At 46.1% G+C, this 19,645-nt stretch overlaps 2 protein-coding genes across 4 annotated transcripts in view; both read left to right on the top strand.

Annotated features, from left to right (window-relative positions):
• Positions 1 to 3,263, top strand: part of SPTBN2 (spectrin beta, non-erythrocytic 2) — a 31,285-nt gene extending 28,022 nt beyond the window's left edge. For both annotated transcript variants that reach the window (XM_065882934.1, XM_065882933.1), the window contains exons 30-36: positions 39 to 181; positions 271 to 346; positions 430 to 480; positions 919 to 1,139; positions 1,420 to 1,593; positions 2,049 to 2,091; positions 2,420 to 3,263. In XM_065882934.1, coding sequence (XP_065739006.1) covers positions 39 to 181; positions 271 to 346; positions 430 to 480; positions 919 to 1,139; positions 1,420 to 1,593; positions 2,049 to 2,091; positions 2,420 to 2,653 — 942 coding nt within the window. In that variant the 3' untranslated portion in view covers positions 2,654 to 3,263. The remainder of the gene's footprint in view (positions 1 to 38; positions 182 to 270; positions 347 to 429; positions 481 to 918; positions 1,140 to 1,419; positions 1,594 to 2,048; positions 2,092 to 2,419) is intronic.
• A 5,390-nt stretch (positions 3,264 to 8,653) lies between these two features.
• Positions 8,654 to 18,477, top strand: LOC136127282 (RNA-binding protein 4B). Of its 2 annotated transcripts, XM_065882770.1 has the most exons (4): positions 8,654 to 8,777; positions 9,446 to 9,869; positions 15,141 to 15,817; positions 18,354 to 18,477. In XM_065882770.1, the coding sequence occupies exons 2-3, from the start codon at positions 9,458 to 9,460 to the stop codon at positions 15,806 to 15,808; spliced, it is 1,080 nt and encodes a 359-aa protein (XP_065738842.1). In that variant the 5' UTR covers positions 8,654 to 8,777; positions 9,446 to 9,457; the 3' UTR covers positions 15,809 to 15,817; positions 18,354 to 18,477. The 2 variants fall into 2 exon arrangements, with proteins under 2 accessions (XP_065738842.1, XP_065738843.1); XM_065882771.1 differs by lacking the exons at positions 8,654 to 8,777; positions 15,141 to 15,817 and having other exon boundaries at positions 9,458 to 9,869.
• Positions 18,478 to 19,645: the final 1,168 nt, after the last annotated feature.

The following is a 19,645-nucleotide window of genomic DNA, read 5'->3' as shown; positions in this document are numbered from 1 at the left end:
GGGACCTTCCATGCTTTGACCTCAGAATTTTTTGACAGCTGGAGGAGCAGGAGAAGGAGCGGAAAAGAAAGAGGGAGGAAGAGGAACGGAGGAAACAGCCCCCTGCCCCAGAGCCCACAGCCAGTGTGCCTGAAGGGGCCCTGCTGGACAGCCAGACAGCTCCCGATGCTACCTGGGACAGGTGAGAGGTGGGACACTTCGGGGAGGAAGAGGGGGCTGAGCCACAGCAACACACAGACTTCACGTTCTCTGTCACCTCTGCCGTTCCAGAGCCCAGCCCCGCCTGCCAGCATCCTCACAGCCAGCCAGCGTGAACGGCGTCTGCACAGATGCGGAAGCCCCACAGGTGACTCCTGCTGCCCCAAGTGCCCCCATCAGAATCTTAGCCCCTCCCCTTGCACATCTGCTTACAGCGTCTTGTCCTTGTAGCCCCTGGTGGAACAACAGAGACTTGAGCAGGGCAGCTTCCCAGAAGCGCCTGTGAGTTTCTCCTGGAGGTGTGGGTATCGATAACTGGGAGATATGGGATGAAATGGGGGTATGAGCTGGGCGGTGGGGACAGCGGGGTCAGGAGAGGGCAGAGACTCAGAGGAAACGTGGAGGTGGCAAGACCAGCTCATGGACTTCCAGCTTCGCGACCTGCAGGCTAGGTGTCTCCCATCTTATCTTTTTTGTTTGTTTGTTTTTTGCCTTACGCGGGCCTCTCACGCTGTGGCCTCTCCCGTTGAGGAGCACGGGCTCTGGACGTGCAGGCTCAGCGGCCATGGCTCACGGGCCCAGCCACTCCGCGGCATGTGGGATCCTCCCGGACTGGGGCACGAACCCGTGTCCCCTGCATTGGCAGGCGGACTCTCAACCACTGCACCACCGGGGAAGCCCCCATCTTATCTTTTGACACAGACACCATTTTCTTCACAGGGGTCTGGTGCTGGGGACGAGGCCAATGGGCCACGGGGAGAGAAGCCGACCCGGACACGGGGCCCGACCCCTCCTATAATGCCCCAGAGCAGGTCATCCGAGTCAGCCCGGGTTGCCACCTTGCCCACCCGCGGCCCGGAGCTCTCTGCCCAAGAACAGATGGAGGGGCTGCTGTGCCGCAAACAGGAGATGGAGGCCTTTGGCAAGAAGGCCGCCAACAGGTACTGGGTCTGGTCATGTGGTGCCTGCGGCCTCTGCAGCTCCTGCCTTCTGGAGAGGCTTGCCCAGAACCTCTTCCTAGACTGGGGGGGTGGGGGGTAGGACTCAGGAGCAGGTGGGGCCTCAGGTGAGGGCCGGGAGGGTGTAGAGACGAGGGGCCTAATGACAGGAGTGGCACTGGGAGTCCCTGGACAGCCAAGCTGTTCCCAGGATGCCTGGCCCCTCAAAGGCCAGTCGGTCACCTGCGTCTCCTCCTCGTCACCTGCACCATGTCTCTCCCAGGTCATGGCAGAACGTGTACTGTGTCCTGCGGCGTGGGAGCCTTGGCTTTTACAAGGATGCTAAGGCAGCCAGTGCAGGAGTGCCGTACCACGGAGAAGTGCCTGTCAGCCTGGCCAGAGCCCAGGGCAGCGTTGCCTTTGATTATCGAAAGCGCAAGCATGTCTTCAAGCTGGGGTAGGAATGGAACGTGCCCTCAGGATGGGAGGGAAGGTCACAGTGATACAAGGCACAGGGGAGCCACTAGGGGATAGAGAGGTCAAGGAGGGAGAGGCGGAGGATCTGGCTGTATTCCACACTAAGGGGAGCCGAAGCACCAAGACGCAGGCCTGTCAAGCTGAAAAGTTATCCTGCCTGGGAGGTCTTGAGGCAGGATGCTGGCGCTCCCCTGTCCCCAGGTACCTCCGGGGGCCTGCCCCTGCCTGCTCCTGGTCCTCGGCAGCCAATCAGGAAGGATGTGCTTTGGCACAGTCCTGGGACTCTGAAGAACGTGCAGAACGTGTCTGATCTGGCTCTGAGGTTCCCGGGCATGTTCTCCAGCCTGGTCTCTGGGTGATAGTGAGCTCTCACCAGCCCTGATCTGGCCAATTAGAGTCTCAGCTCTGCCCTGAAGTTTCTCTCTCTCCCAACAGCTTACAGGATGGGAAAGAATATTTATTCCAGGCCAAGGATGAGGTGAGCTGTCCCTTCTCCTCCCGTGTCCCCCTTCTCTCTGGGAAGTCTTAGAACCTCCAGATGCACATTTCTTTCTTCCCTCGCCTCTCTCTTTTTCCTTGTCTGAAGTGTCTCATTCTTCGATATCAGACAACCCACAATGTGCCAACTGGATGTTTGTGAAGGCCACACCAAAACATGTTCCCTATCTTAAAGGGGCCTTTTTCTCCAGTGAGATGAGGCAGTCATCTCCACCTCCTCCTCTTCCACTTCCCCACTGTGGGCGAGCCAGCTACCCAAGCATAGCATCCTCCAAGCTGACCAGTTGTCTTTCCACGCCCCACTGCAGGCAGAGATGAGCTCGTGGTTGAGGGTGGTGAATGCAGCCATTGCCACTGTGTCCTCGGCCTCTGGAGAACCTGAAGAGCCAGCGGTGCCCACTGCCACCCGGGGCATGACCCGGGCCATGACCATGCCCCCGGTATCACCGGTCGGGGCGGAGGGACCTGTCGTACTTCGCAGCAAGGATGGCAGAGAACGAGAGCGAGAAAAGCGCTTCAGCTTCTTCAAGAAGAACAAGTAGTTGGGGGCGAGACTCCCAGGCCAGCTGCCTCTCTCTGTCCAGGAAACTGCCAGGGACCGTCGACAGGGACCCTCTTGTCGGGACAACTGCCTGCTGCTAGGGTCTGTTGCCAAGGTCAACCCATCACCAGGAACTGTCTCTGGAGACAAGTCAGTGTCCCCAAGGGCAACCCTTCTCTTCTGCTATTTAATTCCAGACTGGTGGTGGGGCCCAGGCAACCCCCAATTCCACTCCCCCCCTTCTTCCCTCTTCCCCTAGCCTTACGCCTCTATCCCCACCACAGCACAGCACCCTCTCCATGGGCCACGTGGGGAATGGCTGCCCCTGCCTCGGGGTCATTCTCCTGCCACAGCTAGGGCACGCCATCGAGTCCTTGCCCCTGGGGACCAGCCAGGAACCTCTCAGAGCTGAAGCAGGACCTGGGGGCAAGATTGCCAGATGACAGGTCAGAGACGCCGAAGCTCCCCCTTCCCATCCTCCCTCATCCTCTGACTCAAGCAGCCCCTCCATCTCCAGCAACTCTCAACAGCTTCCGGGTGTGAGTTGTTCAGGGGCAACCACGGCCTTGAGTCTGGCCAAGGAGGTGATTAAACAGCTCAGCTTCTCTTACTGCCTCTGGGTGTCTTTGCTTTCCTGACCACAAGCCTCTCTGCCCATGCCCCTGTTCCTCCTTCTGGCCCTGGTCTCCTGTGCGTCAGGTTTCCCGCTCTGCCCCCAGCATCCCGCCAAGAACCACATTATCCTGTGAGTCTCCTCATTTCCCCATGACAATGACCTCCTCTTTGCTGGGATGACCAGTGTCAAACCTCTTTTCAGACCAAAGACGTTCACCATGATATTAACAAGCAGTATTGAGGCAGTTGGTGCACAAGTTTCGTCACTTGTGATTCTCTCAGCTGTTTTCAAGAATGGAAGACAGCCTAGTCTCAGCCACTGCTCAGCCTGACAGTGGAGAGTGGAGCATGTAGGTGGTGATTACTGACTGCCACCTTCTGTCTCAATAGAGAGGACCCCAATAGGGGATCGAGGGAGTTCAGACAGGGATCAGATAAGTAACAGGTTCCCAGTCCACTGACCAATAGAATGAGATCACCCTGGGAAGCCACGAGATACATCCTAAGTGTACAAACGAAAACACAGGAGAACGTATTTTAGATCCAGTGAAGTATAAAAAAAAGGAGCAGGGGGCTTTCCCTCTTGTCTCTGGCTCGGCAACTGGAGGTTTCAGGGCAATAGTATTTGCCTTGGTGGCCTCCTATAGGAAAAGCCTTGTTCTTTCATTGCTTCCCATATACAAACAACCATTTCTTTTGGGGGCTCAGAGGTCTTTCCAGGAAAGCATACCCATCTTTAGCATAATCGGCCAAGGGCCCTGGCTGAGCAGACCCTGACTATCATCAGCCGTGACAAAGGGTCAGGTGTGTGCAGGCCCAGAACGTTTCCAAACATGAGATGTGGTAGACCAGATAGTACACAGAATAATTATCCCTTTCTCTTAAGAAGAGCAGATTCGGTATGCCGAAGTAAACATGTGGATAATGTAACTGGAATAATCTGTCGTGGGAGTAAATGGAGTAATACATCAGCACTACACAGACACCTTCTTTTGTTCTTCAGGTATAACTGTAAAATCTCCACCGTATGAAGGAAGAGAAAATCACACATTGCGGCGTGCTCAGGGAATCTGGGTATTTGTACTCCATGGTGACAAGCCTGTGGGTTGGGAGAGAAAGCAATAACTGGAGATTTTAGAAGGAAATGTATATGGGCGTGAGGAACCAATGGAGAAGTTATCATTTTAACTTGTAAATAGGGCAGCCAAGTGAAGCAGTCCTGCAGAATGCGGTCAGACATTGTGAATGGAGACGTAATAAAAATATGGTTTGAGCATTTATGGACACATGGTAGCTGAAGCTACCTGAGTCCAGGAATCCTTAAGGACAGGACATAGAAGAGGATAAGCATAAGCATAAAGTCAGGAAGTAAGTCTTGGGAGACACCTTCAGGAATGAGCGGAAGACAGGGACAGTTCCAGGAAAGATGACAGAATGGAACGGAGTGACGGATATGAGGCAGATCAGAGCACAAAAATACAATAACGCGGGTTCCACAAATCAATGGGGAAATAGGGACAGATAAAAATGGATTAATTATTTAGAGAAAAATGTTTGCGTTCTTACCTAACCCCACCTCCAAGGGTGAACTCTAGATCTGTGCTATCTGGTATGGTAGCCACAGGCCATACGCGGCTACTAGCCACTTGATATGTGGCTAGTCCAAATTGAGATGTGCTGTAAGTGTAAAATGTTTTCCAGAGTTTGAAAACTGAAGAGGAGAAAAAAGAATTTAAAACATCTCAATAATTTTTATACTGATTATATGTTGAAATAGTTTAGCTATATTGGATTTTGAAAATATTAAAGTTAATTTCAACTGTTTCCTTTTATTTCTTAAATGTGTTTACCAGAAAATTTTGTATATGTTGTTCACATTATATTTCTGTTTGGACAGCACTGCTCTAAACGGACTACAGACCTAAATGTGAAAGGTAAAAACATTAATGTTAATAGAAGAAAATGTAGGAGAATATATTTGTGACTCAGGGGGATGGAAAAGGACATTTTATACAAAACTTCAAAAGCACAAACTTTAAGACAAAAATTGATTAAGTTGATCACATAAAAAAATTAAGGATTTCGGGCTTCCCTGGTGGCGCAGCTGTTGAGAGTCCGCCTGCCAATGTAGGGGACACGGGTTCGTGCCCCGGTCCGGGAAGATCCCACATGCCGCGGAGCGGCTGGGCCTGTGAGCCATGGCCGCTGAGCCTGCACGTCCGGAGGCTGTGCCCCACGACGGGAGAGGCCACAACAGTGACAGGCCCACGTACCGCAAAAAAAAAAAAAAAAAAAAAAAAAGTAAGGATTTCTGTTCAGTGAAGGAAGGACTCCATGGACAAAGTTAATAATTTGGTGGAATGAGAGAAGATATTTGAAACCAATAAGAGATTAATATCTAGAACATACAAGAAAGTCCTGCAAACAAAAAGGAGACTGTAACCTGACAAGAAACATGGGGAAAAGATACGAATAGGGAAGTTACAGAAGAGTCAACCTCCCACACTTCAGAGAAATAAGAGATGCTTAGAATCATTAGTAATCAGAGAAATGCAAATTAAAGCAACGATATACCACTTTATACCTATTATACTGCCCCAAATTAGACAACTGGATAATGGCAAACATTGGCAGAGACACTGAGATGTGCAGGGCCCCTCAGGTGGGAGGGTAGACTGGTTTCCAGAGGACAACCTGGCACTACTTGGACAAGTTAGTTCCAAGTATATCCTATGACCCAGCAACCCAGCAATCCCACCCCTGGGCTTATCTCCCCTCAAATTCTCACACCAAACCATTAGGGCGCTCAGAATTAACATAAGGATGTCCACTGCAACCTTGTTTATAGCAACACTAAGGAGTTGGGAGGCAACCTGAGTGTGCTATGCTGGGATATGGATTAGGCAAAACATGGTGGCTGCACACTGTGGAGTATTACTCAATAGTTAGACACCACACAGTAACTTAGTGCTTAGTGAAAAGAGAAACAGTGAGCTATACAACACAATTTACATAAACATTTGCAAAATTAATTAACCCAAATGAACAATGGGCAGGCTTTGTCTATATCCATATTAGGAAAAACCAAATGTAAAAAGGGATACTTGGGACAACCTAGGAAAATTTTAAATATAAATATTAGATGAAATTAGCATAGCATAGAACTGATGCTTTAGAGGCAGTTAGTGAAAACCTTACAGGCGAATGACATTATGTCTGGGATTTGCCTTAAAAAACTCCAGCCCACCTACCCACCCACACAAAAAGTAGAGGGGCTACACAAAATAAGATCAGCAAAATGCTGATAACTGTCAATGCTGAGTAAGGGGTCCACAGGAGTGCATAATATTCTCTATTTGTGCCTTTTTGTAATTTTCCACAATAAAACTTTTTCTAAAGGGAAAAAGTAAATGTGCACTAAAAAGACACGTCTTGTAGAAAACAAACTTACGGTTACCAAAGGGGAAGGTGGGGGAGGGATAAATTAGGAGTTTGGGATTAGCAGATGCAAACTACTGTATATAAAATAGATAAACAGCAAGGTTCTACTGTATAGCACAGGGAACTATATTCAATATCCTGTAATAACCTATAATGGAAAAGAATATGAAAAATAATATACGTATATATAAAACTGAATCACTTTGCCGTATACCAGAAACTAACACAACATTGTAAATCAATTTAAAAAAAAGACATGTCTTACAAGACATTTAAAAAAATATACTTCAATTAAAAAAAAGACATGTCTTGCAAGAAAACAAACAAAATAATACACACTAAACTCATTTACTGGTTGCCTATGAGGGAAGGGGAAGGGAGGTAACAGGGAATAGATAAGAACAGGGAAATAGATGGGGGGAAGGAGATGTAATGGTATAGTCAGAGCTATGAGGAGGAACAGCATAAAAACACAGGAGAAAAGGATGGTGAATGAATGAAAATTTTAGAAGGGTGAAAACTGTTAAAAGGACATTAGTTTTGATGACCTCAGAAAACTTGGGGCATTGGAGAGGAGGACAGAACCCGAAACACAGTGCACGAAGGTGGGTGACAGCAGGTTCAGACTCTATTTGTGGAAGTCTGTCCTGGAACACAGGGAAGAAACCCAACTTAAAAAACCATAACAGTGAAGATGAGTGAAAGCTATTTCAGATATGGGCAAGGAGGTCCCTATACATGTTTTAAAAGTCTGAGTGTAGAGAGAAAGTGGAAACGACCAAGAGGAGAAGGAAAGGGGAGAGGTAAATAGAATTATGTGGGAGACAAGCATGATTGTTATCAGAATTGGAAGGACAGTGCCTCTTCTGAAATTGCTGGGAAACAAAGAATTCAGTGAAAGAAACATAACAACGTAGTTGGAGAGGAAGAGGTCAGCCTGCAGAATTTGTGCCTAACAGCATCAGAAAGCATACCAAGGAGTAATGATGATTGACAACCACCCTGGCATGCTCTACTTGGAGATAAGCTTAGTCCATCAATCTCCATAAACTTCTACTCTTTGTTCAAAGGTGACAGAGTAATCCACCTCAATATCTTCCTTTTTACCACCAGGAGGTGCCCTTGGACCACAGCTGAATTTTGAAAGCCGGAAAGGGCTCAGGGACTCAGTTGCCCAGTCCTCCAGCAGCTTGGTGTGGACACGGAGGCCTACCCCCAAAACAAGAAACCTCTCTGGGCCTCCTTTGGTGTGCTCACCACGGATCAGAACTGTGAAGGACACAGAATTAGAGCTTAATTCTCTAGCTAGGGAGAGAAAACCAGCCTTCATGTATATGTGACAAAACTTGACTGATTAAGTGCAGCTAGGATAGAATGCCTCTTAGAGCCATCTCAGCTCTGCCATCTTTGGTTCTCCTTTTCCTCACCAATGCATAACGTGTTTGCAATTTAAAAATTTTAAATTATGTATAAAAGCTCTACCAAAAAAAGACTAGGTTGGCTTAAAATGTGGCGCGCCTCTATTTCTAAAATGTTGTCCCAAACTGCCATAGAGGCTGGCAGGCGCTAAGAAAACCCGCTTTTAGGGGGCCCAGTGAGATAACCCTTTTTCTTCCGCAGCCGCCTTCCTCCCCCACCCCCCGCTCCCCCACATGGCCCAACAGCACGATCCATTGTGATGCTTAGTGATTCTCCCGGGCTTCTGATTTCACCAAGTCAGTGGTTGCGTCCAGAAACCTTCTGACGCTTGAGCGACGACCGCCCACCTTCCAAGGTGGTGATTGGCTAGTCAGGCCAGGGGGCGGGCTGACCTCCTCCCGCAGTACCGTCACCAGTTGGCCCCGCCCCCGTATTGGGGCGACTGGGAGCAGAGCCCAGGGCAGCCATTTGTATGCGGCCGCGGGATTGGTCGTCCGGCTCCCGCGAGGGTGAGGCGGGGCAGCGCGCACTCGCGCGTGCGTGAGCTGGCGCGCGAGAAAGGGCCCGGTCACGCTGAGGCTTGAGCGGCCGTCGCCATTTTGTAGGGTTCTCTCTGACGCGGGAGCCGCCGCCGCCGCCGCCACCCGGAGGTGCGAGGGGTTCTTGTGGGTGTGTGGGGAGCCTGAGAGAGGGCCGGGCCGGCCCCTGGCTGACGGGGTTGGCCCTGGGTTAGGGTTTCTCCTCTTGCTGCGGGAGGTCCGGGGAAGACACCGGGAGGAGGCGGGGCCGGGTTTCCGGAGGGGGCGGGGCAGAGGTCGGGTCGAGTCTTTGTTGGGGCGAAGGAACTGGAGTTGGGCCGCTGGGGCATGGGTGTCCCAGGTTGGGGCAAAGGGGGCCTTTTAATTCTTAGAATATCTTGAAAGGTGATGCGGCACGGAAGAGAGGTACACAGATTTCCCTCCAAAACCTTGTTACCAGGGACAGTAAGATATATGCCTCTTGCCCCCTGCTTGGACTCTTCTCTTACCTGCCCCCCAAAAAGAGTATTTTCAGCTAACCCTGTTACCTAAAATGCGCCTCATTTAACGGAGATGATGGGCTGTGCACTGCCTGCTGACACTCGACCTGTTCGCGTGTCACACACAACTCACACTACTCCTTAAGAGTAAACCTTTCCTGCCGCTGTTGAAAACATAATGAACGTCTCTGTGAGGATCTTGATGGTGCCAAGAACTTTGGAGGATTAATCCAAAATGCAATGCACTGAAATTTTTCCCTCCACCCCTAACTTTTGGAAATCTCCTTTCTTCTTTTCCAGGCTCTTGTCAGGATGGTGAAGCTGTTCATTGGAAACCTGCCCCGGGAGGCCACAGAGCAGGAGATCCGCTCACTCTTCGAGCAGTATGGGAAGGTGCTGGAGTGTGACATCATTAAGAACTACGGCTTTGTGCACATAGAGGACAAGACGGCGGCCGAGGATGCCATACGCAACCTGCACCACTACAAGCTGCACGGGGTGAACATCAACGTGGAAGCCAGCAAGAATAAGAGCAAAGCTTCAACCAAGTTGCATGTAGGCAACATCAGTCCTACTTGTACCAACCAAGAGCTTCGGGCCAAGTTTGAGGAGTATGGTCCGGTCATCGAATGTGACATCGTGAAAGATTATGCTTTCGTACACATGGAGCGGGCAGAGGATGCAGTGGAGGCCATCAGGGGCCTTGACAACACAGAGTTTCAAGGTGAACTGCTCTGGGGCCTGGGTGGCAAAACTGAGTGGGGTCTAGCTCTAGACAGAGGCAAGAACACAGGACTGTGGGGCTGGCAGGGTGGTTTCTTCCATTCCGTTTTAGCCGGAAATGATAGAAAGATTGTGTGTTTACCACGCTTAAGCACAGCTTACTCTTGGAGAAGCAAACACTTCTCCTTTCCAGATTTGCCGAGATGTTCCTCAGCAACTTTGTAGAATTGCAAACGGTGGGTTACTTTATCCTGCAGGCCATCATTCATTTGGGTGCTGTTGGAAGTTTAATCTGCCTGGGCAAATGAGTATCTCATGGGAGAAGGGAGGATAAAGGTCTGTGGGTTACCTGCTTTTTTTGTTATGACAAGGAAGCCTTTTGAGAGTTTCAGTGCTTAGGGTTTATACTCTTCACTGCCTTGGGTGATGGGCTGTGGTGGGAAAGAACAATGAAGACATCTCAAAGAATCCCTATATTATAAATCTGGGTGGTGAATCTGGATTTGGGGGAGTGTCTTTTGAATACTCATGTTTGTTCGGTCTGAATTATACAAGCAGAGCCAAAAGCCATGCCATGGACTATTCTGCTCCAGCTACTACTATTTAACCCTAAGGGGAAAAAAGGAAATTTCTAAAAATATTAGGTAGGTTGAATGGGAATGATAGTCCTGCTTCTGAGGAGATTCCAGTAAGGGTGTTGTATCGAATTACTTATGTCATTAATAAACATACATATGTTGTCATTAATACCACAAGAGGTTGACTGAAGACTCTCTAGGACTGTGCTAATATGGTGGCCACTAGCCACATGTGGCTATTAAATTGAAATTAAATTTTAAAATTCAGTTTCTCGGTTGTGCTGCACACGTTTCAAGCACTCAGAAGTCATATGAGGCTAGTGGTTAGTGTGTTGGTGCAGGTATGGAACGTTTCCATCGTCACAGAAAGTTCTGTTGTACAGCGCTGTTCTTCAAGTTTTTTGTTGACCTATCATCTTGGACCGCACGTTTATAGCCGCTTTTCAGGTTCATAAATTAAGACCATTTTTTCTCTGAGTGCCACTAAAAGGGTTGTTAAGAAGTACTTAAGGGTCCTCTACTAAACCTAGAAAACAGAAAAGAAATGGAGAAGAGGAAAAATTGACCAGAAAAGGGTAAGAAAGTTTGCAAATAGTAGATTACAAATGGTGCGTCAGATATCTCTGGCCTCAGCCAGTCTTGGCCTTTAGCTACTCTAAAACACAGGGCAAAAGTTGTAGATACTTTCTACCGTTAACTTGTCGTATGACTTTGGACAAGTGTTTTAACCTCTCAACGCTTCATTCTCCCCACTTATAAAATAGAATTAACGATCCCTGCCGTACCTCCTTCACAGGATGGTAGTGAGGCTAGAATGAGGTAATAAGATGTGAAAGTGTTTTAACAGTAAAAGCACTGTATGATGAAAGGTGAGTGGTGTTTGCAACAATGAGTGTTTCTGTTAAGGTTAGAAACTTACTTAAAATGTAATAGTTGGCTTTCATTATTAGCTGTTGCACTTCAGACAGCTTTAAAAATATTCTTAATTATTTTCATTTGATGAGGGAGGGGATCGTGAATGGACAGCGTTGGGGAAATGGGGGTTCTCTCTTGACAAGTAACAAGCAAAATGTAAAAAGTGCAATTAAACTCAGGTACAAAGTGCAGAGGTATTCTAGTATAATACTGCATGTTCTTGCCTATTTAATATGCAATTGAATAAAAGGGTAGGGGCCAAAATAAGTATATGGAAATCGGTTAACTGGGGGGAGTAGGCTTGAAAGGAATGTTTGTTTTAATATAGTGAGTTTAATTCAGGAAGCAGATATCTGAGTAACGCGATGATCCATGAGATTTTTTTTTAAATGTCTTTATTGAAAGAAAAGGATCCTTTATTTGGTTTTTCATGTTCTTAGCCTGGGCCCCTGGAAAAAGCACTCAACGGCGTACGGTACGTACGTACAGACATTTTTATAACCAGCTCTGTTTTTTTTCCAGATGACAAGAGAAAGTTTAGCATTGGATAATAAGTTGCAGTTTTACAGAAAATACAATCTAAATACCAATTTGTCACATTTTTCCATAAAGCCTTTTCAGTCATCTCCTAATGAAAGGGGCCTCTTAAGAGTGCCACTTCGGGCATCTTTTGAACCTTTATGTGTTAATGGCTGCCATAGGCTTCCTCATTGTATGACTTCTGAAAGAAAGCAGCAGAATCTGAGTTTACCTGGGTCTTTCAGGATGTTTCCTCTCCACCGGCAGCAGTGAACTGAACCACTATTGAGTGAGCAAACAAGTTTGCATTGGAAGACCCTAAAGAAGCTATCCCAAGTAAAAACTCAGGCAGCTGAATTGGGAATGATATGTAAGAGTTCAGATGTTTCGTTTTTCCCCCAATATATAAACAAGCATTAAAATGGAGTACAGTTGTATATCAGCTATATCCCTTGATAGGTGCTCAGCAGTGAGGACCCCAAGTTGCCCTCCTCTTTGTTTCAAAACAAAACACTTTTGCGGGGGCTGGTTTTCTGGGAAATGTTGGCAACACATCTCAGTAATGTTTTGGAGATCTCAGAAAATCTTACAGCTTTTGGCCTCTCCAAAGCCAAAGTGTAGTAGAGTGGTAGAATTTAATCTTCTTTCAATTTTCTTTGCCCTGGATCCTTAAGGTAATAGAGAAGCACAGTATATTTCAATTATAAGAACTTTAGGGCAGGGCCCCCCCCACCCTGGACTCTAATGACTGATGATCGGAGGTGGAGCTGATGTAATAATAACAGAAATAAAGGGCACAATAAATGCAATGCGCTTGAATCATCCAAACCCCTCCCCCCCCATCACCCTGGTCTTTGGAAAAACTGTCTTCCACAAAAAAGGTCCCTGGTGCCAAAAAGGTTGGGAACCGCTGCCTTAGGGGATTTAAATCAAAAGCCCAGTTACGACCTCTGGAAAGATTATGTGAAAAAAAAAACCTGTCACTTCTGTTGCAGATCTTTTAGTTCTAGGTAAAAAATTTTTTTACCTGAATCCTTTTCACAGCTACTACAGAGGTAGATTTTGCCACAGATGTTTATAAACTTCTGAGTTCCGCTCTAAATCAGTGGTGAAGACTGGATGTATTAATAGAAACATCAAAGTGGGGGCAAAAAAACCTGGGTTTTATTTCTCAAAAAAAATGGACCCATAATCTATAAAGGAGCAAGTTAAATATTTTCCTTAAAAGTGTACCTCTAGTCCTCTGGATTGGCTGTTCTTTAGATCGGCATTGTTACACTGACTTCAGAATTGGAGCACAGTTTGTGTCTTTCACACAGATTAATGTCACCGTGCATGTTTGAAAGCCAAGTTAACTTGTAATCCTCCAGTCTAAATTATAGGGAATTCTACATTTGGGATATAAATTGGGGCAAAAATCCGTGTGTTTCTGTTCTAAGCACAGTTAGCATTTGGCCCATAATAACTTCTAAGAATGGGAGTATCTAAATCTCTGAAAATACTGGGATGGCTAACTGCTGCTTTCAGAGAATTATTGCCATTTGGTATCTGTTGACGGTATCAGTGTTGATGGTGGATGCTGCCTCTCTACTAGCAGCTGGAAGTAAAAACCTGAGCACCTTTGTTTCTACTAAAGAAAGGGTTTTAAGTTTGAGGCGGCAACTGCTAGAAACTGGGGTGGTAGGAATGTTGGACATTGGGCAGAACTGAGTTTGACTAAAGTGATATTACTGCACTAACCCGCTCCCCTCTCAGGGTCAGTGCATGGCGCTGTTCTGGCTGCCGTCCTGAATCGGGCTGTTTCCAACAGGATGGTGGAGCACGAGGCCTCCTATCGCATAGCTGCATCCAGAACAAGGTCTGTTAAAGAGAGAGCAACTTACTGATCGTGGAGGGGGGATTTGTTCTGAGCCGCCCTTTAGAGTGATGTTCTCTACATCTGTACTGGCTGCCTTTTGGCTACAATTTGTAAAGCATTGACTTGACCTCCAGAGTCTTAGGCAGTTTGGCACTAAATGCTGCCAAGAATATGCCTTTCTCAAACTGCTTTTAAAGACCTTGGATGCTTTCATTAGTTAGGGTCCCTGGGCTTGATGGTACACACGGCCAGGGCAAAGATTGTTTCTTCTCTTAGCTGTTCCTCGTTCTGGTCATTTTCTGGAAGTATGGATGTGGCTTGTTTGTATGGGTGCCCAGAAGCCTTTAGGCAAATGCTGCATTTTTCTAACAAGTAGATAATCCCCTATAAAGAATTGTAAACTACATAGTAGGATGAAATGCCGATCATTCCATTACATGGAAGCACACTGTCCCTAAGAAACCAGTACTGCTTCAAGATCTAATTCTAGCTGTTGACAGGCCTTGGTCAAGTAGTTTTCTTTTCCACAGTAGGCATGGGTTCACCCTTGCTGAAAAAAGTGGGGGTGGGGTTGAAATGTGGAGGGTCTTATAACAAACTCTTAGAGGTACTAGAGTTGAAGCAGATGATGAGCCAGGTATGATTTGTGTACCCAACATAGCCTTCTGGTGACACCTGCAAAAATGGCTGGAGGAAACAAGATGGACAGCATATTGCTGTTTTTTTTTTTGTTTGTTTGTATTGTTTTTGCAGTACGCGGGCCTCTCACTGTTGTGGCCTCTCCCGTTGCGGAGCACAGGCTCCGGACGCGCAGGCTCAGCGGCCATGGCTCATGGGCCCAGCTGCTCCGCGGCATGTGGGACCTTCCCGGACCGGGGCACGAACCCCTGTCCCCTGCACCGGCAGGCGGACTCTCAACCACTGTGCCACCAGGGAAGCCCTGCTGTGGTTTTTAAGCTACAGTAAATGCTCAGGCCTTATGTGGCCCTGAGTAAATCATTGAGAGGTAGGATGCTTTCCTCTGGCATAACTGAGGTTTTGTTGGATATTTGATTTGGAAAAACTGTCAGGTTTTGAATGGTTAGAATTAATAATGGTCTTAGTAGTGAAAAGTGGAAACTTTCTCAATTTCTGTGTTGGAGAAGAAAGTTGTGGAGACGGAAGTAGGAGGGAATCCCGATCTACTGGTGTAAGTAGAGAGTATTGACTGGTTTCTGAGAACTTAAATTTTCTAGCTCTCGTCTGTTAAAACTTCAACTTCTTTTGGAGGGGATTGCTGAAATAGGGTTGCAGGAGTGTGCGTATGTTTGCGTGTCTTTTGCCAACTAGTTCACTTTCATTTTGGGGAGGATAAAGAATGTCAATGAGTTATAATAAATCTTCTTACGTCTGTTTCCTCAAGGCAAACGAATGCACGTGCAGTTGTCTACCAGCCGGCTTCGGACTGCCCCTGGGATGGGAGACCAGAGTGGCTGCTATCGGTGTGGGAAAGAGGGGCATTGGTCCAAAGAGTGTCCAGTAGATCGTACGGGTCGTGTGGCGGACTTTACCGAGCAGTATAACGAACAGTATGGAGCAGTGCGCACACCTTACGCCATGGGCTACGGGGAATCCATGTATTACAACGATGCGTATGGAGCACTCGACTACTATAAGCGTTACCGAGTCCGTTCTTACGAGGCAGTGGCAGCAGCAGCAGCAGCTTCCGCATACAACTACGCAGAGCAGACCATGTCCCATCTGCCTCAAGTCCAGAGCACAGCTGTGACCAGTCACCTCAACTCCACTTCTGTTGATCCCTACGACAGACACCTGTTGCCAAACTCAGGCGCTGCTGCCACCTCAGCTGCTATGGCTGCTGCCGCTGCCACCACTTCCTCCTATTACGGAAGGGACAGGAGCCCCCTGCGTCGTGCTGCAGCTGTGCTCCCCACAGTTGGAGAGGGCTACGGTTATGGGCCAGAGAGTGAGCTGTCTCAGACTTCAGCAGCTGCACGGAATTCTCTGTATGACATGGCCCGGTATGAGCGGGAGCAGTATGTGGACCGAGCACGGTACTCAGCCTTTTAAAAACTGGAGGTGAGAGTGGGGTGGGTGTGGTTAAGAGATTCCATTTAGTTCCCCAGGAGGGAGACCTGTGACACATAGAGGAGGCTAAAGCCATCCGTTTGCTGTCAGAACAGTATCCAAAAGGTATAAATTGCATGTTAGTCTTAAGTGTTTCTCTAACTTAGGCCAGGGGTTCATTTGGCCTGTTGAGGTTTTAGTTTACAACTCCAACCAACCAGCTTGTTCCTTCTGAGAGAACAACAGCAACTCAGTTTGTTAGTGAGAATATTTTTCTTTAATCAAGTGTAAGCAGATCTGGGTTACAGAGACATAGTTAAGAGAACTAACACTTGTTGAGTGCCCTCTTTGTACATTATATCATTTAATTATACAGCTGGCCTTTAAGATATTTTCTTTTATGGAGAAGGGAACTAAGGCTCAGAGGGTTAAGTCCTTTGCCTAAAGTCACCTGGTAGTTGAGAGGTAGAGCCAGAATTCAAACTCAGGCGTGCCTGAGTCCAAAACCACTTTCTCTTTCCACCACAAAAGTCACTGTAGTGTACGCTGAAGAGTACAGGTTCAGGAGTTAATAATGAATGTCACCAGTGAGAATTTAAGCTGTAACTTCAGACATCCAATTTGCTAATAAAACTACTATTTCGGTCATGAGCCTTTATCAGAGGAAACTCTTCTAACATATCTATAAGCCAAATAAAATCCTCTAAATTCTAGGTGTTTAGTTCCAGGATACTTGCTTGAAAGCAGAACGTTTTGATGCCATTGTCCCATGGAGTCCCTTCCTCGTTAGTAATCCAGAGCATCGTGTTCTGTGTGGGCACTTAAGCCGTATTTCTGCATGGCTTATGATGCTGTCATTTAGAGCCTGACACTTACCATTTCTTCCAGCAAATTTTGTGGGGTTTTTTGTTTGTTTGAGAGGAACATTTAAGGAGCTAGATAAAACAGGTAATTTTCTGATGTGTGTAAGTCCCATTGGTGGTAACCTTGCAGTTTTTCCTACTTCAGAAAATGTATAGCAAAGATGTTTGAATGTCAAGAATAACTAGGAGTATCTAGAGATTGATAAATCTCTTCATCTGAGTGGAAATTGCATTATAACTTTCTGTTCTCATAGTTTTCCTTCTACCTTGAAATTGACCATCAGTAGAACTGGAGGCCTCGTAGCAAAGTTAAACTGAGTTACCACTGAGTTTTCAGGGTTCCTGAGTACCCTTTTGGTATATGTGTAGAAGAAAGCCAAGTGACAGGAATTTGCCCTTTTACGTAGTGGGAAGCAAATATGATGTGAACCTGTGATAAGTTATGTCCTATATGACCATGAGAAGACGGATCCCCTGAGACCGCTGTGTAGTGCGTGTTCATGTGCGTGAAGAGGACAGTCTTACAACTAGTGTAGTTTGCCATTAATTTTTACTTTTATTGCTGCTGGATCTGCCATGAAGTAGGATATGCCTCTAAAGTAAGGTGGTATCTTCTATCGGATAACTTATATTTCTCTCAGATATGTTCCAAAGTTAAATATTAAATTAGTGTATATTGTGGTCTTTAAAGGGTATTGCTAAGGTATTTTTTAAGTGGTTTTTGACTGCGAGCAGTGGTTGTTCAACTAACCTCTTTTTAGTGATGACTTTTAAAGAAACTTACCTTCCAGGTGTGAACCTCAAATGGACTGAATAACCTTGAGTTGGTTGCAGTCCCAGGAGCCTGATGTTAATGAGGCTGCCAGGATGAAATACTCCAGAACTGTTGGGGATCCAAATTCGGGTCTCACCCTAGCAGAACTGATTCAAGAACGTCACAACTTTTGAAGTCGATTGGCACAGATCAAGACCAAGATTTGGCCCTTTGTCTGTAATAAGTAGAGGAACTTGGTGTGAGTTAACTTTTTTTTTCCCCCAGCCATTGGTGTCTGGAGTTCCCATCATCAGTGGAAGAATTAGAGAATTTAGGATTTCTTCTTTTGATTTGGTAAGGGAGATTTGGTCAATTAAAGGAACTACTGGAATTATGGCTCTAAATCTGTGACAGTATGATAGGCAGATATGTTGGAGGATGAATTGATACCCTTTGTGATTGTGATACCCATTTCTGAAAATTTGTTCACTATGAAAGATTAAAAATGAGACAAATTTAGAAGACTGCAGTTGGCCATATTTGAGACCTTGGCATCTTCTGATTGTTCTGGATAAATTATGGTTCTTGATAATATCTGTATGCCCTTTGTTGCAGCGACAGTAGCCTTGTATCACAGAAGTAGTCTTGCCTAAAAGATTGGTGAGAAAGATATGTTTATCACCAACACAGCAGTCTTCCAGATAGACTGCTTCTTGTTCTATATATAGCTAAAAGTAAATTCCTATATATAGCCATAGAAGACTCCTAGGTAATTATGAGAGTTGTAAGTTTGATCCGGTCTGACTTGGTTTTGTTTTGTTCTGTTCTTTTCTTTCCCCCTGGAATACAGGACGGGACCGGGGCCCTTGTACTCGGAGCCAAGCTGCTCTCCAGGCATTGTGTAAGCCTCTTGTGTTGTGCTCTCTTTCAGGTAGGATAATTGCGGACTGAACCCTCGGGCTGCGGTCATATATGAGAACTTGCTCCGCGCGGTCCCCTTTGCCGGGATGTTTCCATTGCTTCATGTTTCAGTAAACAAAGGAGTTTGTGACCAACTATGTTTTCTTTCTTAATTTAATTCTTCTAAGTTGACTTTTCTTTCCTCCTGATACTAGTCTCTGTAGCCTTTCACTCTATTCCTTATGTTCTCAGCCTCTGAGCAGCCCTAGGTAAGGATTATGCTGGCATCCCCTTTTTCCTGTACAGTGGAATCCCTCTTATCTTGCTTTCCTTAGGAGTTGAACCCTTCTCCCTGTCTACCTGCAACATCTCCTTTCCCTTTAAAATGACCATGTAGTGGCAAGCAGCCTTTTACTCTTCTCTGTTAGCTCTGGACTCTAACATTGAAGCTAATCTTCTGAAACTGCTAGGACCATTGGGGTTTTGGTTGTTGTTGTTTTGTTTGTTTTGTTTTTTTATGTCTGACCTGTGATCATGGTACAGCATTAGCTGAAATTTAGCCTTGTTTTACTCCACTTCTCCCCCCCCCCTTTTTTTTTTAAATATTTTGACAAATAAACGTTTCTAACACTTAAGTATCTTTTAGTATTTGTGTGACTGTTATTTACCACCAATATCTTCTGGTTCTTTTTCAGTTGTGCTCAAACCACAAACTTCAGTGACAGAATAGATAACTGAAATTTTGATGTACAAGGAAGGATTTAGTGAGATAAGTAGTATGGCTGCAGCAATTAAGTGGAGATAAGTGAGCCAGCATCTTGAGACATTGATAAATATGCTGTACCTGGTAGTCAGATGCTTCTCTCTAAATAACCAGAGCTGCTTTTCCCCTTTTATAGGCCAGCAAACCCAGGTTAGTAGTGATAGAAGTAAGCCCTACAGAGAGAACCCTGCATCAGGAAAAGGCTGAGCCAGAACAAAGGACCTGTCAGATTCTCACTTTGACTTCATAGTACATGTTCATTTAAATTCACAATTTAAACTAGGATTAGACTTTGGCTAAAGTGAATACAATAGTTATGATGATACGGAGAAACGTGTATCTTGAGCAGAAAAGCAAGTAGGGTATTCATAACTGGCAGTGATAATATTCTGCAATAAAATGTGTCCTCTAGAAATTTTTTTAAAAGATTTATGGACATGCTATTTTCTTATCATTTTTCCTGAAAGATCATCGTGATTGGACAGAACAAAAGTGAATAGCATTACACTCCAATGTTCATAGCAGCATTATTTACAATTGCCAAGGTATGGAAACAACCT

This window comes from Phocoena phocoena, chromosome 8, assembly GCF_963924675.1.
Source record: "Phocoena phocoena chromosome 8, mPhoPho1.1, whole genome shotgun sequence".
Lineage (NCBI taxonomy): Eukaryota > Metazoa > Chordata > Mammalia > Artiodactyla > Phocoenidae > Phocoena > Phocoena phocoena.
This window is presented reverse-complemented; position numbering and strand designations above follow the sequence as displayed.

Excerpts from the sequence above, each read along its gene's own strand:
- LOC136127282 (XM_065882770.1), top strand. The coding sequence starts at position 9,458 with ATGGTGAAGCTGTTCATTGGAAACCTGCCCCGGGAGGCCACAGAGCAG. Across the intron at positions 9,870-15,140 it reads TGACAACACAGAGTTTCAAG|GCAAACGAATGCACGTGCAG; the intron begins GTGAACTGCTCT and ends TGTTTCCTCAAG.